The following is a 16,258-nucleotide window of genomic DNA, read 5'->3' on the forward strand; positions in this document are numbered from 1 at the left end:
TCGTATACTCAGGATTGTGAAACACTTTCATGATACCACTATTAAGGTTTTAGATTTGATGTGTTAGTATCCCAGAAAAACATGGCCGTTGCTCTTGAATAAAAGATTAGCATTTTTTAAAAATTAACTGTAATTAGTAGGAAAGTTTTGCTAATACTCTGCAAAATAAAAACACTAGCTTAAAATTTTAAGGAAAGATCCATAGTGTCTTTGAGTGGCCTTCCTTTGTTTCAAGTACTAGATCAAAAACGACATTGTTTACTCTGCAAAGCAAAGCCCCGGTGTAGCCAGCCTCGCCATGTCCTTGACCTTACCTGCTGCTTGCTCTGCTTACCCGTCTCCCTCCAGCCTCATTGCCCTCTTTCCTTTTCTGTCGCGGTGCTAAATTCATTCCCTCCTCGGGGCCTAGCAGTGGTCCATCTGCCAGAATATTCTTCCCACCATATCTTCCCCTGAGTTGCTCCTTTTTGTTGTTCGGGTCCCAGGGAAAACACTATCTCAAGACTTTCCAGGCTCAGGTACGCCCTTGGTCATTTCCTATCCCACGCTGGTTTGTTTTGTCATTGCACTTGGCCTACCAGCCTGTGAAATGGCTTACCTGTTCATTTTATTTTTGTTTACTGTGTATTTGTTTACCCATTTATGTTCTGTCCTCCCCTGGAGGGCAGGGGGCTTTTGGTCTCTGATCATCGCTGCACCCCTCAGTGCCTCTGCAGTGAGTACTTAAGAAATATTTTTGAAGCAAATGAATAAAGAAAGGCTAGTGAAGGTCAAAGGAAACAGGCCTTTATTGATGACATTCTCATGCCTGGTCATACTTGGGTTATTTTCTCTTGTCTTTAGCCCTCATGACTTTAGGAGATAACTCTAAGGGGTTACTGATAAAGTCTCTGAGTTCAATATTGGTGGATGCCAGAGGGAAGGGGGTGCCTGGGGGCGTAGATAACTTGGGTGGAGGAGAGAGGGAGGAAAAGGTTTCCAGTTACGGAATGAACAAGGCACGGGGATAAAAGGCACAGCACAGGGAATAAAGTCCACGGTATTGTAACAGGTTGTATGGTGGCCGATGGTAACTTCACTTGTGAGCACAGCCTGAGGAAGAGAGAGAATGAATTACCATGTTGCACACTTGAAACTAATTAACATTGTGTGTCAACTAAGCTTGAAAACATAAAAATACAAAATAAAAAATAAAAACAAGAAGCTTAGTTCAATGGTAACTGCTTCTGAGCCTGGCCTTACCTCCCGCCCGCCCGGCCTGTTTTTCAGGTTTCCAGTAGCTGGCTGTCAGAACCTCTAGGGGAGCACTCTGGGGTGTTCCTGTCCCTTTGCTTCTTGGCACGGAAATTTTGGTCAGTCCCCACACCTAGGTTCGGGAGAATGCTTGGTTCCTTGCCTGCCACCACCCCACACTTGGGGCTCGTCTGTTACTGGACAGGGCTGCTGGAGGTTGGGGGGGGGAGAGGGGGCCCACATCCCTGCAGGGGAGGGCCATGTTGCCTGCTGGGTTGTGGAGTCTTTGTCCTGAGGCCCGGCGGAAGGGGGCTCTGGGAAGTGCATCGCCACTTCTGTGAGTGAGTGCCTTCTGTCATCAAGGTGCTGCTTTGGGGAGATCAGCTCTGGCTACACCTCAGTGGTCTCAGGGTTCAGCGACCTCCAGGTGTCCCCCCCCCCACCCCAACAACTCCTAAGCCTTCTCTCCAGCGACTGTTGAATTAATACAGTATCTTTGCATTTTGCAAGGAACTTTTTCGTTGCTTTCCTCATTTCCTGTCTTTAGCCTTGCTGAGGAAATGACCCCTGTTTTACAAAAACGACAAAACATTCTCCCCAGGAAGAGTAGAGAATGGAGAATAATTGCTTTGACAGAACGGACAAGCTATCATTTTGTCCCACGTATGCAGATTGACTCCTTAACAAGTACTCGGTGTTTACTTGGCAGAGGTTTGAACGGAGAGTGTTTTAATGCCTGTCAAATGCTTGATGTAGTGGGTCCAGCTTAAGTAAAGTTTGTCTGATTTTGAAGCCAATAGTTGATTCATTGCACCACTTTGTCTTGTCCCTTTGGATGTGAACTGTAGCCGTAAAAGGTAAAACCCGAGACTGTCTTTCATGCCATCGCTAGTGTTTATATAGAATAACCAAAGTTTAAAACAATTCTTTGGCTCTTCAGCATTCCAGTGCTGATTGGAAAGGTTGCGATCTTAATATTCAACATGATTCTGGGGCAGTTACTTATGTGAGTTGATACTGTTTAATGGTAGAGTTTTAAGTATTTTGATGATGGTCAGTCTTGTGGCAGCTTCAGGGCGGACTGAACCAGCGCGAGGTGGTATTTAGTGGTTTCTGCCCTGGCTTCTGTTCAACTTAACATAGTTTGACTTTAGTATTTTTTGGCTAACGAAAGTGTGTCTTTTAGGTTGTGGCAGTCTTAAGTAAATGTGGCTTGCATGTGAAGCCAGGGAGAAGCTTAATTATTGGCAGATCAGTGACAGTGACAAATTGTTTTTCTTCCTTTCTAGTTATACATGGGAAGCTGTTGATACCAAAAATAACATGCTTTATAAGATCAGCATCTGTGGAAATCTGGATATTGCCCAGTGTGGGCAAGCAAGTGCTGTTTGTATGTACGACTCCAAGACAAGCAGCTATCACTCTGTGGGTAAGTAGAAAGTTCTCCTTACTTTACTGGTTGTGTGGGATCCCAGTTTTGCAAAAATGACTATGTACATAGAGCTGTCTACACGTATGCTTATATGTGCTTATACACATTTTTTATCTTTTATAATAAAGTGGTAACAATTTTAGATGTCCAGTGTGAGATCAGATTAGCTTACTTCCATCTAGTGGATACTGTTGGCCAATCATGAAGAACTGTGCACATTTGTATCTATTGTCACGAAGAATTGTGCACATTTGTATCTATTGATACAGAAGGATGTTTCTTATATGGCTCTGCCTTCTTATGTTTCTCTTAAACCCCATCTTTACTTTCTCCCTGCTTCACACTTACTTCTTCCAGCTGGTGCCCAGCCCCTGACCCCGCTTCTACCCTTCAGGTTGTCCGTATTCACATGGGACAAGAGGTGGTCACCAGTTTTCAGCTTATGTTAAAAATTAAATCGTCCTGAGAACCACCAATCCAAGAGCAAGAATTGCAGACTTTTCTTTCCCAGGACTCATTTCATTTCCCCAAATGGCCTCCTTTGGGGTTAGGATCCCTTTCTTACTGGTGAGGATGAGGGGCCCAAGGTGGCCAACAGCAGCCGCCCCACCAAGTTACATGGAACAGCAAAGGGGGGAGGCTTAAAGGAAGAGACGCAGGGCAGAGCTAAACACGGCAGCCCTTTCTCTTGGTTGGTCCATGGATGTCCGTAGTGACCTTCGACCAACACAGTTCGAACAGTGCGATGTGACTGTGAAGGACAGTCACGAAACAAAGGCCTGCATATGACTGGGGACAGGGTGGTCGCTGGGAGAGGGCACTCAGGTGTTTGCAGTTGGGAGGGTCAGCTTGCCGTGGTAGCTCCGTCTGTCATTTTTAATGAAAACGCCTAAACACAGTTAAAAGGGCTTTTTAGAAAGTAATGTTTAGAGTGATAAGAGTAAGGTCTGTGAGGTCTGCTGGTAGAGGCAGCTCTCTTAGTTTCCTTCTCTTCGGACGGGGACACTGTCTAGTTTGAAAACACTGGTAAGAGGGGGTTGAGGCTCAGGACAGAGGTCTGAGAAAGCGCCATGTTATTCTGAAGTCGTGGGTTGGACAAATTGTATTTTCTCATAGATTTAAAAACTTGCAAATGATATGGCCAACTTCCTGCTGTTCTGTTTTGATGCTTCATGAAGGAGGGCACTACTGGGCCTGTTGGTCAGTGTTACTCAGGTTTCCAGAAAAAGGAAAGGTAGTTTTCCTCTTGACTTCACTATAATATTTGACTACAGTGTTTCCGACTGATGAAATACAGCGCAGCGGATGGATATTGGACACAGACAAGTAAATGGCTAGAGGTATGATTTGTGAAGTTAGGTTGGCTGGACAGAATTTGACAACGACCACGTTGAGTTGGCTTTGAAAACCAGGCGGGAGAGTCGATCTTTTCTGAGATGTTGGTAGTGGGTCCATCATAGATGCTGTGTGACAGTAATGGGGGAGGTGATCTGATAAAATGCATTTTTAGGAAGCTGGGCCCAATGGAATAGGAGAGGTTGGTTAAAGGGGAGAAGCCAGAGGTAACTAGATGAATTGAAAGCCAAGTTACAGGTTGATTAAGATACAAACTTGCAGTTTCTGGTCTCATTTTACTCCCAGACACACACGACAGATACTTTCCCCTGAACTTCACACTCCCAGAGGGAGAGGACATACGCCGGATAATGGAGACATTCAGCATCGCCCTGTCCTTCACCTCAAGAAAGCAAACTAGTAAAAGCGGGTGCAAATGACTTTCACACTAGCACCGAGATAACCTTGAGTCAGATCTAGTTCTGCTCATTTGTATTATATAATAGAAATAACCGACTGTGTTATTATAAATTTGGTTTTGGGGCACCTGGGTGGCTCAGTCAGTTGAGTGTCCGACTTCTCAAGTCATGATCTCATGGTTCATGGGTTCAAGCCCCACGTTGCGCTCTTTGCTGACAGCTCAGAGCCTGGAGCCTGCTTCCGATTCTCTGTCTCCTTTTTTCTCTCTGGCCCTCCCCCACTCACACTCTGTCTCAAAAATAAATATGAAAAAAATTTTTTAAAAAATTTGGTTTCATAACTAAATAATAACTAAATTTGTTACGTGCTTATGTGCCAGGCATTATGTTTTTAAGTAAAATATCTTCTTTAGCTTATTCAGCAACTTTTTGAAGTAGGTGACTCCATTTCCCTGATTTTATAAATGAGGAAACTGAAGCACAAAATAGATACAGGAGCTTGTCAGAGGTTGCATGATTATGGACGTGAATGCTGACAGGCAAGCTCCAGAGCCCGTGTCCTTATTTGAGGCCGTGTTGCTTTGTGAGTCATAGGGTCACATCAGACAGTTCGAGAGGTAATATGCGGAACCACGATGGGAAGTCTGAACTCCCGGCTCTGAGAGGGCAGCTGAGAAACTAACTCCCTATGAACTTGTTAGAAAGGAAAAAAAAAATGTGACTTCTGAAAACAGCTACAAAAATTGGAGCTCCCAATAGGTAGGAGAACAGAAAAGCTAGGAAAGCAATAGATCAAAATATGTATGAGAAGTTAATGTATAACCAAAAGTTTGGGTGTAATTTAGCAATTTATCTGTTAGGAAACAGCTTTAGACCTCTCCTTCGTACCCTATAACAGAAATTACAGATCAGTTAAAATTAAAATAAAATGATTAGAACATCGGGAAGAAATGTAGCAAAATAGATATATAATCTAGGGGTGGTAGGAGCTTCTCTTAATAAATGATTAGAAAAACACACAGCCTGGGGCACCTGGGTGGCTCAGTCACCGAGGTGACTCTTGGTGTCCTGTCCGACTCTTGGTATTGGCTCAGGTCATGATTTCACAGTTTGTGAGATCAAGCCCCGTGTCAGGCTCTGCACTGATAGTGCAGAGCCCGCTTGGGATTCTCTCTCTCCCTCTCTCTGCCCCTCCCTGCCTCAAAATAAGTAAATAAACTTAAAAAAAGGCGGGGGCGGTGGCGGGGTGCAGGCGAAGGACCAAGAACCCAAGGAAAAATGGCAGTCTGAAGACTGGCGGTTTACAATAGAAGAAATCCAAGATGCTCAGTACAACTTCATTCGTAAGCCAGGTATAAATGCAAATCAAAGCAATAATGAAATCTCATTTTTCTTCTATCAAATGTGCAGAAGTTTAAACAGGAAGATGGTGGTTCTGTAACCCTTTGGGAAGGTAATCATCGATGTGCGTTAGTGCCCACAAAGGCCGTTTCTGTTCTTAGAAACGGATAGTAAGACGTCAACTTTGGTTTAAACAACACTACATCAGTTTTGATTTAAAAAGTCTTGCATTAGTTCTTTCTTAGGCAAACGGTACTGCTACGTATATAAATCTAGCAGAGTTCAGCAGCCATTTTTAGGGGACCCGTGAACCACATTTGGTTCTGTTTACGAACTAGTTGAACCACCTTCACCACAATTTAAAACGACGTATACGTTTCACCTATTTGATTTCCTTTTAAAGTACTTCAGATGTCTGATCTGAAAGTTAGAACTTAGGCACTAACAATAATTACAAATTTAATAGTTGAAACTTCTCATAAGCCTGAAATTCTCTTAGAATTTCTAAGTTCTAGTACTGTGTCACCCGTCTCAATCAGTTGCGACTCAGTTGTAACCTGTGGGTTGGAGTCATAACATTGAACATTGCAAGTAGGTAGAAATACTATGCTCACATTCCTCCTGACATCCCAAATGTTAATTCTTTGGCCTTAATTGAGATAATCTTTCTGAGGGCTAAAAAACTATGTATATCTACTTCAGGAAACTTGTTAGCACATGTAGCTGAAGTAACATACCCACCAGGGAAGGGTGGTAATTGCGGTTACTTACCGTCAAAGCCTCGGATTCTGACCGGCTTCTTGCTGGTGACCTGGGTAGGACACAGTGAATCCGGTTGTAGTTGCTGCATCAAGTGACTTCCTTTACTCTCAGGAGGCTGGCCCCTGACTTCAGATGCTAGTTGGATGGTTTGATTCTTGTGCGCACTGGGGGAAATCTATGACAGTCATTCAGGTTGATCGCTGCACTGAATTTTGCATCATTGACTCCTAAGATGTGAGAATCTCTTTTTCTTAAGCCCTGTATTCTTTCCTTTTTTAAAAAAACATATAATTCTATTGGATATTTAAGATGATATCTGGGAGAGTTTTAGATAGAACTCCTGTTTCTGTCTTACGGCCTCTCCTGAGAGTCTGGCAATAATATCTGTTAGACTTTAAAACCCAGATTCCCATAACCTACTTTTGTAAATCTTAACCAGTAGAGGAATTAGTACTGTATACAGATTTTTTGTACAAGTTTTTTTTTTTTTTTTTTTTTTTTTTGTAGCATTGTTAACTGTGGCAAATGTGCTGGCCCACCCTAACTATATGGGGATAGTTGAACAAGTTGTATATTTTATTCTGATTTACTTGGTTAAGTCACATCTGAAAAGATATATGTATAAATTATATTTTGAAACAGCCAACACTTAATATTCATTTATTTATTTGTAACAAATACTTGAATGACTCAGTCACTAAAACAGACAAAAATCCCTTTTCTTGTGGAGCTTACATACTAGTAGTTGAGTGGGAGACAAACACAAACACTGGCTAGGTAGCGTATTAGAGTATGATGGATGTAAAAAAGAAAAGGAGGGACAGCCAGGAGTGCTGGAGGTCTCGGGAGTGTGTGTGTTCAAGAATATTAAATGGGGTAAGTGTCGCTGAGAAAGTGACATTTAAGCAAAGACTTGGAGCTGAGGGAGTCAGGTGGCTCTGGGGGAGCAGCCAGTGCAAGGGACGGAGGGGGGAGTATCAGAGAGGGGAGGGTAATTGGTGGTAGCAAGAATAGAAATCTCTTTTGAAGAGTGTTAATACAAAGAGGGGCAGAAAAATGAGGCAGCAGCTGGAGGGAAAAATCGGGCAGCGAGGGGGATTCTTCGTTTGGTGAAAAGGACACGTGAACAGTACACGTTGAAGGACACGACACGATAAAGAAGGGAAAGTGGGTAACGGGGGAAGCCTTGCTGGAGCACATTGGTGACTAGCACGGGGAGGGCTGTCTGCCTGTCTGACAGGCCCTGGTCGAGGTGTTGGGGAGGCCCGGTGGCCGTGCGGTGGGCCCTGAGGCCGCCTGCGAAGTTGGGACCGCTGGGGCTTGCGGCCTCAGCGAGGCCGAGTTGCGAGCTCGGCTGGGCTCGGCCGGGGGCGCCGAGGGTTGCAGGCGAGGCCTGGTAGGCCTGGAGCGCGGCCTGGTCTGGCGGGCTCTGGTGAGCGCGGCCTGGCGCGCAGGGTCTGCAGGACCCGGCGCGGCCTGGCCTGTAGAGCGTGGCCTGGTCTGGCGGGTACGGGCGAGCGTGGCCTGGCGGGCCTGGCGCGCAGGGTCTGCAGGACCCGGCGCGGCCTGGCCTGTAGAGCGTGGCCTGGTCTGGCGGGTACGGGCGAGCGTGGCCTGGCGGGCCCCCTGGTGCGCAGGGTCGGGAGGACCGGACGCGGCCTGGCCGGTAGAGCGTGGCCTGGTCTGGCGGGTCCGGGTGAGTGCGGCCTGGTCTGGCGGGCCCGGGCGAGCGCGGCCTGGAGGGCCCGGCCTGGAGAGCGCTGTCTGGCGGACCCAGCGCGTGGTCTGGCGGACCCGGCGCGGTCTGGGGGACCTGGCCTGGAGACCGAGGTCTGGCAGACTCGCCACGGCCTGGCGGGCCCGGCAAGCACGGTTTGGTCTGGCGGGCCCAGGCGAGCGCGGCCTGGTCTGGCGGGCCCGGCCTGGGGACTGCGGTCTGGCGGGCCTGGCGCGCGCAGCCTGGTCTGGAGGACCCGGCCTGGAGAGCGCGGCCTGGAGGACCCGGCGCGGTCTAGTCTGGTGGGGCCTCGCCAGCGCGGTCTGGTCTGGTGGGCCCGGGCGAGCTCGGCCTGGTCTGGCGGACCTGGCCTGGAGAGCGCGGTCTGGAGGACCCGGCGCGGTCTGGCGGGCCCTGGTGAGCGTGGCCTGGCGGGCCTGGTACGCAGGGTCTGTAGGACCCGGCGCGGCCTGGCCTGGAGAGCGCGGCCTGGTCTGGCGGACCCGGCTTGGAGAGCGCCGTCTGGTGGGCCTGGCGCGCGTGGCCTGGTTTGGAGGACCCGGCCTGGAGACCGTGGTCTGGAGGACCTGGCGCGCGCGGCCCGGCGCGGTCCGGAGGACCCGGCGCGATCTGGCGGGCCCGGCGAGCGCGGCCTGGTCTGGCGGGCCCAGCGAGCGCGGCCTGGTCTGGCGGACCCGGCTTGGAGAGCGCGGTCTGGAGGACCTGGCGCGCGCGGTCTGGCGGGCCTGGCGCGGTCCGGCGGGCCCAGCGCGCGGTCTGGAGGACCCAGCGCGCGGTCTGGCGGGCCCAGCGCGCGGTCTGGCGGACCCAGCGCGGTCTGGCGGACCCGGCCTGGAGAGCGCGGTCTGGAGGACCCGGCGCGGCCTGGCGGGCCCGGGCGAGCGCGGCCTGGTCTGGCGGGCCCGGCCTGGAGACCGCGGTCTGGCGGGCCTGGCGCGCGCAGCCTGGTCTGGAGGACCCGGCCTGGAGAGCGCGGCCTGGAGGACCCGGCGCGGTCTGGTCTGGTGGGGCCCCGCCAGTGCGGTCTGGTCTGGCGGACCCGGCCTGGAGAGCGTGGTCTGGCGGGCCCGGCGCGCGGTCTGGAGGACCCGGCGCGGTCTGGCGGGCCCGGCGAGCGCGGCCCAGCCCATTTGGCGCCGTCCTCGGGAGCTGGCCGTGGGCCTGGCGTGCTGGCCGCGGCCCCGCAGTCCTCACCCGGCTCTCGTCCGGGGAGGACGGCCAGGCTGGCCGGTTGCCGCGGTTGTCTGCCGCGGTTCGCTGCGGCCTCTCCCCGAGTGCCCCGGTTGGCAGCCGGTCCCGGCCACCGGGTGGAGTGGGCAGAGGAAGAAGGCGAGGTGGACAGGCGGGTGCGATGCTGATGGGGGCCTGGCGCTTAGGGATGCTGGTGCCCAGTGCCGCGGCGGCAGAGGTTGGCTGGATCCCTCCCAGCCCGAGGCCAGGGCCCTCCGCGTTTCCTTTTCAGGGCGGACCCAGCTGTTATGAGGAGCCCCCGGGAGCTCTGGGCACAGGGCCGGAAGGGGCCGCTGTGTGGGGGGACAGGAGGCGCGGGGGAGGGTCTTCAAGGTGGGGGGGCTGCGGCCTGTGAGCGCCCCCTTCTGGCCACAGCGCTTGCCGCTTCCTGTGGTCCTTGCCCGCCCTCCGTGTCTCCTGGAGCGCAGCGCTGCAGGGGCGCGTCGAAGCCCCGCCCCGTCTCCCGGCCCTAGACCCGCCTGCCGTAGGCGGGGCTTACGGGCGCTGTCCACGGGGCGCTGTCCTCGGTCCCGGAGACTCCTCTGGGCTTGTGTGCTCTTTTGGTCGAGGAAAAAGATTTTCGGACGGATCCCGGGAATTTTAGGGGAGAGAGTGATTCGGGTGGACCTTTGCACAAAGACAGGCGGGCAGGCAGTCAGGAGAAAGAACCAATGTACTGTGAGCCTGGTGCTCTGGGGGCAGCTCTGAAATCCATTATCCTCTCCACTGGCATCTTAATTTTGACCCCTCTCCCTCTTCTTCCTCCTTTATTTCTTTTCAAAAAAAGGTATCAGGTATTTGTATCGAAATGGACCAGTTATAATCCTGAGTTTATGATACGCAGTCATAACTAATCCGTGGGTAACCTTTTTCTGTTTTTTAATTAATTAATTAATTTCTGTTTTGGATAATGTAATGAACCCCATCTCTAACAGAATCCAGGAACCTGAGAATAACCACTGTCTCTGTGTTTTCCTCACCACCCCTCCCCCCCGCCACCGTTTCCCTTCCCTGGGAGTAATAATTAGCCTATATTTAAATTTTTCTTCCTTGTCTTTGTCTCTGTGTCTCTGCCTCTCAAAAGTGTGTGTGTGTGTGTTTACGTGCCCGATATTTTTAACTCTATACAAAGCATAGATCATGCTATATGTAATTGTTATCTTTCACCATGGTTTGTTCCTACTAACACTTTTGTGATATTATGTGGCTCTCCCAAAGGTAAGTTATCCATGGTTCTATTGATGGGCATTTGGGTTGTTTCCACAGTTTTGCTAGTGTGAGGAACATGAGATGTTCTTTCATTTGTTTCTTGTTATACGTATATGTGTATGGTTTTCTTCTGTGTATATACACAAGAGCATAAGAGTTGAATATGTAGGTCACAGGATACATGGATATTAGGACATAATGCCATGCGGAGGCAACAAAGGCATGCTAGGCCATCTCTTTTCCAACACTTGGTATTCAACTTTTGTCAATGGGATGGTTGTAATCAGTATGCCAAGTGTTCTCAATATGTAATTCCTTGATCAGTAGGGGTGTTGTACATCTCTTCGTGCATTTACTGACATGGTTTTCTTCCCTTTGGTCATATCTGGTTCATTTTATATTGGGTTATTTATTGCATGTGACCTATTCTACCTTTCTAGAAGCTTTAGAATTTTTACATTTGATATTAAAATTTACCATGACATGACTAGGTGTGGGTCTTTCCTCATTGTCTTCTTTTTGTATGTTCTTTCAGTTAGAGGTTATTTTGTTTCATTTTCTAGGATTATAAAATTTTTTTCCTTTCCTTTTTTTTTTGGGTGTGTGAATGTATATATTTTTGATGCCAATTCTTTGCCAGTTTGCCAGTTCTGTGTATCTCCCAGTTTATTTTTTTATTTTTTATTTTACTTTTTTTATATCTCCCAGTTTAAAACTTGTTTCTGTTTTCCTTAAGCTATTTTTTTTGGTGAATGTAAACTTTTAAATTTACTAAGTCAAATATATTGACATTTTAGAGCTAATGCTTTTGAATATTTTTCCTACGTTAAGATCTAAAAGGTAATTATGTTTTCTACCAAGAGTTCTATCTGAAGTTTGGTGTTTGATGTTATTTAATTCCTTTAGAGTTGATTTTCATGTACAGTGGTAGGTAGGGATCCAGTTTTAATCTTTTTTCCATTTTGTTTTCAGTTCCATTTATTGAAAGTCTCTTCTTTGCCCACTGATCTATTACTCTGTCACATATCAAGGTTTGATTCACACATATCTGTCTGTGCTCTTTGTCCTAATCTGCTTATACCAATTATCAGTATTTGGTATGGAATAGACATTTTATTCTGGATTATTACAGTAATATACTGGGAAAACTGAAATGTAATCACTCCACTTGTTGGCCATTCTAAAGAATTTTGATTTTTGAGGCTGGCACTTGTGTTGAGCACTGGGTGTTCTGTGTAAGTAATGAACCACTAAATTCTACTCCTGAACCCAATGTTACACTATACATTAACTAGCTAGAATTTAAATAAAAATTTGAAAGAAAAAAATTTTGTTTTGATAGTATATATGATGGGAATTTATTGAAGAACTTGAGCAGTTGAGTTATACGTATATTCTAACTTATGTTTTTTTTTTTTTTCAACGTTTATTTTTATTTTTGGGACAGAGAGAGACAGAGCATGAACGGGGGAGGGGCAGAGAGAGAGGGAGACACAGAATCGGAAACAGGCTCCAGGCTCTGAGCCATCAGCCCAGAGCCCGACGCGGGGCTCGAACCCATGGACCGCGAGATCGTGACCTGGCTGAAGTCGGACGCTTAACCGACTGCGCCACCCAGGCGCCCCTTCTAACTTATGTTTTTGGAGATTGTATCTGTCGAGGTGGATGGGGAAGGAGGATGGTGAGGGTCAGGAGTGGAGCAAGGGGACCAATTCTATGCTGCTGCCAGAGTGTAGGTGAGGGATGGTAGTGATTTTAGTAGCAGCAGTAGTAGAGGTGGAGAGTAGCGGATGGATTTGAGATGGAGGGAAAACCATTAGAGTGTTCCAACTTACTCAATGTGATAGATGAGAGAAAGTTGGGACTCATGTAATGTGTTTGGGTCTTGAACAGCTGGGTGGATGGAGATGCCATTCCTCAGCTGGAGAATTCTGGGGAAGGGACAGCCTGTAAGTTTATGAATTTTCAGATGAATTATGGTACCACTTTTAATTTGCTTATGCTCGGAAATGGCTTTATGGTCATGAATGTTTTATAGCTTGTTCATGCTCTTTCCTTTCCAAATAGGTGATTCTTCTTTGAAAACTGCAACCAGATCTCTTCTGGAATTCAATACAACAGAGACCTGTAAGCAAAACGCAAATCACAAAATCCAGACTAGCATCACCTTCTTATGTGGGAAAACTTTGGTGAGTCCGCACAGTCACTTTATAATGTTCTTTCCTTTTGTTAAAAATGTTTGTCTGTTGGACATTCTTACTACAGTGTCATTCCGGGAAGAATAAGTGAGCAAAATTAAAAACACAAACTGAAAACCCCAACCAAAACGCCATCACCATTAAGAACCAATACATAAACAAACCCTAGCCTGTAGTTACAACTTTTAAGCGAAACTTGACCTACATCCTGTATAAAACTACAATTCAAGGTGATTAGCATGTTTAAACTCGAAACACTGCTGAACGTTTACATTCAGCATAATGCCCATAAATTGCAGGCATAATTTTTTTTCTAAAACTTATTTTCATAGCATTTTATTATGGTAGTTTTTAGGGCAATGCACTTATTTTTTTAAAAAAGGTTTTTGTTTTCTCATTTACATTAAATTGGAGAGGCCAACATCTATCTAGGAGAAGCCTTGGCCAGCAGACAATGGCCACTAATATCACTTTTTCAAGTATTGCTAGTATCGAAAGGGGACATAAATAGTTATTTAAAGCATGATGTTTGTTCTTATCCTCTGTATATTGCATGCGAGTTTTTGCTGTTAATCTCTAGTGTTCAGAAAGGGACTGTCAGTGAATAATTGCTAGCTTTTAGGAGAAGCAATTTATTTTTTATTTTTATTATTTACTTATTTTTTTAAATGAAAGTTATTGTCAAATTGGTTTCTATACAACACCCAGTACTCATCGTAGGAGAAGCAATTTATATACAAGTCTTATGAATGTTCTCTAATCAGAGTAAGAATGCAAGTATTTAGAAAAATAAGGTTGAGTGAAACTCATGTGGGTATCAGTTTGCTTTAAAGTATCATTTTAGAATTTGGTGCTGTGACTTCCTGCATCTTCAGACCTATAATGTCTCCTCTGAAGAACTTTAAAAATAGAACTTACATTGTTAATTTTGGACCAGCCTGTCAGTTGCACTCTTGTCTATGTTGAAACCTTGGAAAAAGATCTGTTTGCAGTGATATGAAATATGGAGGTCTGTGCTACAGAATAAGCTAGCTGCTGCTTTAATTTTAACTAACTTCCCTCAAGAATTCTGAGTTCACCGTACAAGAACCAGAATTGCGAAGAACTCCCTAGATTTGCATGTGGGCGTATGGAGGTAAATTCAGTATCACGTATCACCCAGCAGCGCTGTGGTTGACCATTTTGGAGTCCACCTTGGTTGCAGTCTCTTAGGAGGGGCTGCCCTTGAGTGTGGGGTGTCTGAAGCAAGGCTGGTGTGTGAACTCAGTCGGGTCCAGATGGGCGTCCGTCCTCAGCTTACAGGAAGTATGAGGTCACATTTTCTGGCTTTGATTTTGTTGGCATTTGGTTAAGAGAACATTTGGAGTTTGAGAGTGGAAGGGCTCTGAGGATTGCATCCCATGAGTTTACTGTGCTTTGCATAGTTGGGGCAGTAGAACAGTTTTGGACCGATTATACCAAAATTCCAACATGATTTCATGAAGCTTTTGTCTCATAATTTTTGCGTCTGGGAACTTCTTGATGACCTTGATTAACTAAAACAGTTGTGTCCTCCCTCCTCCCCCTCTTCTTTCTGCTTTCAAATTTTCATTAGCCTTTACTGTTTCTAACTTTAAGGGAGAAAAAAAAAAAACCTTACATCATGCAGTATCGTAACTTATTTTTACTTTTTTTAAAAATAGGGAACTCCTGAATTTGTAACTGCGACAGACTGTGTGCATTACTTCGAGTGGAGGACCACTGCAGCCTGCAAGAAAGACATATTTAAAGCTAATAAAGAGGTAACGAGGGGGCTCAAGGTCACGTGCTTGACGTTCTGGGACCTTTAAGAGTTGAGATACTGGCGCAAACCTTTTGGGGTCAAAATCTTTTTTAGTTTTCGGATTCCATTTGAGCAAAGATAACCGTATGATTTAATTGTTAAAATGAGGCTGGGTGGTTCTTATTTTTAGAACAGGGCATTTAAAACATCACAGGATATGATTAGAAATGGACTGGCTCAGCATCTACTCAGTTGGTTACTTAGTTCTTGGTTTCTGGTGCTGCGCAACTTGGTGACTAACGTGGTTGAGCTTGTGTTCAGCGGATTCCCTCTTCCTACCGGCCCCATCTCTCCCCCACTGTGGGGCGGCTTCTGGACGCTTTCCGAGTCCAGGCCAGGCGTTCCTAGCCCCTCAGTTCTCTGCCAGTTCACCTCAGAGACTTAGATGGCTCCTGTCACTCCCTCCACTCTTTTCCTGGTGTTTGCTCAAGTCATTTTTGGTGATTAATGAAGCATCCTCTCCCTGAGCCCAGAGACTCTGAAGCTGGCTCCACTGAGAGCAGACAGCACTCCCCTGCTGCTCCTCCCCTCTCACCATCCCGCGTCTGAAAGGTGGTGTCCTATGCTCACCTAGACGACAGCCTTCGTGGGTTATTACTCTCACGTGTCTCCGTTAGTTGTGTGTTCCAAAGGATTCGGTTCACAGACTCTCTCAGGTTCTAGGAACTGACAGATGGGGGGCCATCTGTTATTTTCCGTGATGGCCTAAGATAGTGCCGTTGAAGGAGGGTGAAAAGAGAGATGTTTGTTTTTTGAAAATAAAGCCAAATTAAGTTAAAGAGAATAAGTTATCAGTGGTCTTTCAAATATGGCAGTCTTTAAAAGAAAAGACAGTCCGATAGGAAAGTGGCAGAGGGAAAATGCTGCCTCCTGGAGAGGAGCGTAAGGAATACTCAACGAGAAAGCAGTTTCCATTGTGGAAAAGAATGAATGCCTAAGAAAATGACACTGACATTGAGGAGACCGGGTCACATTTAAACCTTGAATTTTAACACTTAGGTTAAGCTCTTTGCCAATATATATTGGTGAATGGTGGAGAAATATCTCAGGGACACAGAGACACATGCCTCCTGCTCTCTTTGGGGCCTCAGACCTCTCTGGGCCCCACACATGTCCTCTGGGGCTCTGGTTTTCCAGCCTGAAAGTGCTGCCCATTTTTCCAGTGTTACCTGTGCGTCCTGTTACCTCGCCTTGCTGAGCTGACAGTTGTGTCTCCCACCACCTGGGGAAAAATCGCTTCTCAAAATAAATACATAAATAGCAACCTATTTTCTGTTTTCTTCATGGTGCAGGTCAGAAGTCACAGGCTGCAGACCCTGGACCAACTCCTGCCCCCTGGCCTGTGTTTGTGCAGCCTCAGAACTAAGAACAGGGTTTACATTTTTATAGGATTAAAAAAAAAAAAAAAAAAAAGCAAAGAACAACAACAGAGATCTATGTGACTTACGGAGCTTAAAATAACGTGCTCTGTCGCCCTTTATGGGAAATTGAGTGGGCCCCTGTTCTAAATTAGATTTTGGTATGTTAAGGGAGAGGTAT

The 16,258-nt window shown here is 46.8% G+C and overlaps 1 protein-coding gene and 1 long non-coding RNA gene across 2 annotated transcripts in view; one reads left to right on the plus strand and one right to left on the minus strand.

The window, feature by feature from the left end:
- Positions 1–16,258, plus strand: part of IGF2R (insulin like growth factor 2 receptor) — a 104,120-nt gene that overhangs the window by 18,081 nt on the left and 69,781 nt on the right. The window contains exons 2-4 of the mRNA XM_045500202.1: positions 2,523–2,662; positions 12,767–12,888; positions 14,580–14,678. Of these exons, the coding sequence (XP_045356158.1) occupies positions 2,523–2,662; positions 12,767–12,888; positions 14,580–14,678 (361 nt within the window). The remainder of the gene's footprint in view (positions 1–2,522; positions 2,663–12,766; positions 12,889–14,579; positions 14,679–16,258) is intronic.
- Positions 765–3,216, minus strand: LOC123609256. The gene is made up of 2 exons (XR_006717699.1): positions 3,014–3,216; positions 765–1,092 (listed from the first exon to the last, which is right to left on the minus strand). It is a non-coding gene; the product is annotated as an uncharacterized LOC123609256 (long non-coding RNA).

This window comes from Leopardus geoffroyi, chromosome B2 (genome assembly GCF_018350155.1).
Source record: "Leopardus geoffroyi isolate Oge1 chromosome B2, O.geoffroyi_Oge1_pat1.0, whole genome shotgun sequence".
Taxonomy (NCBI): domain Eukaryota; kingdom Metazoa; phylum Chordata; class Mammalia; order Carnivora; family Felidae; genus Leopardus; species Leopardus geoffroyi.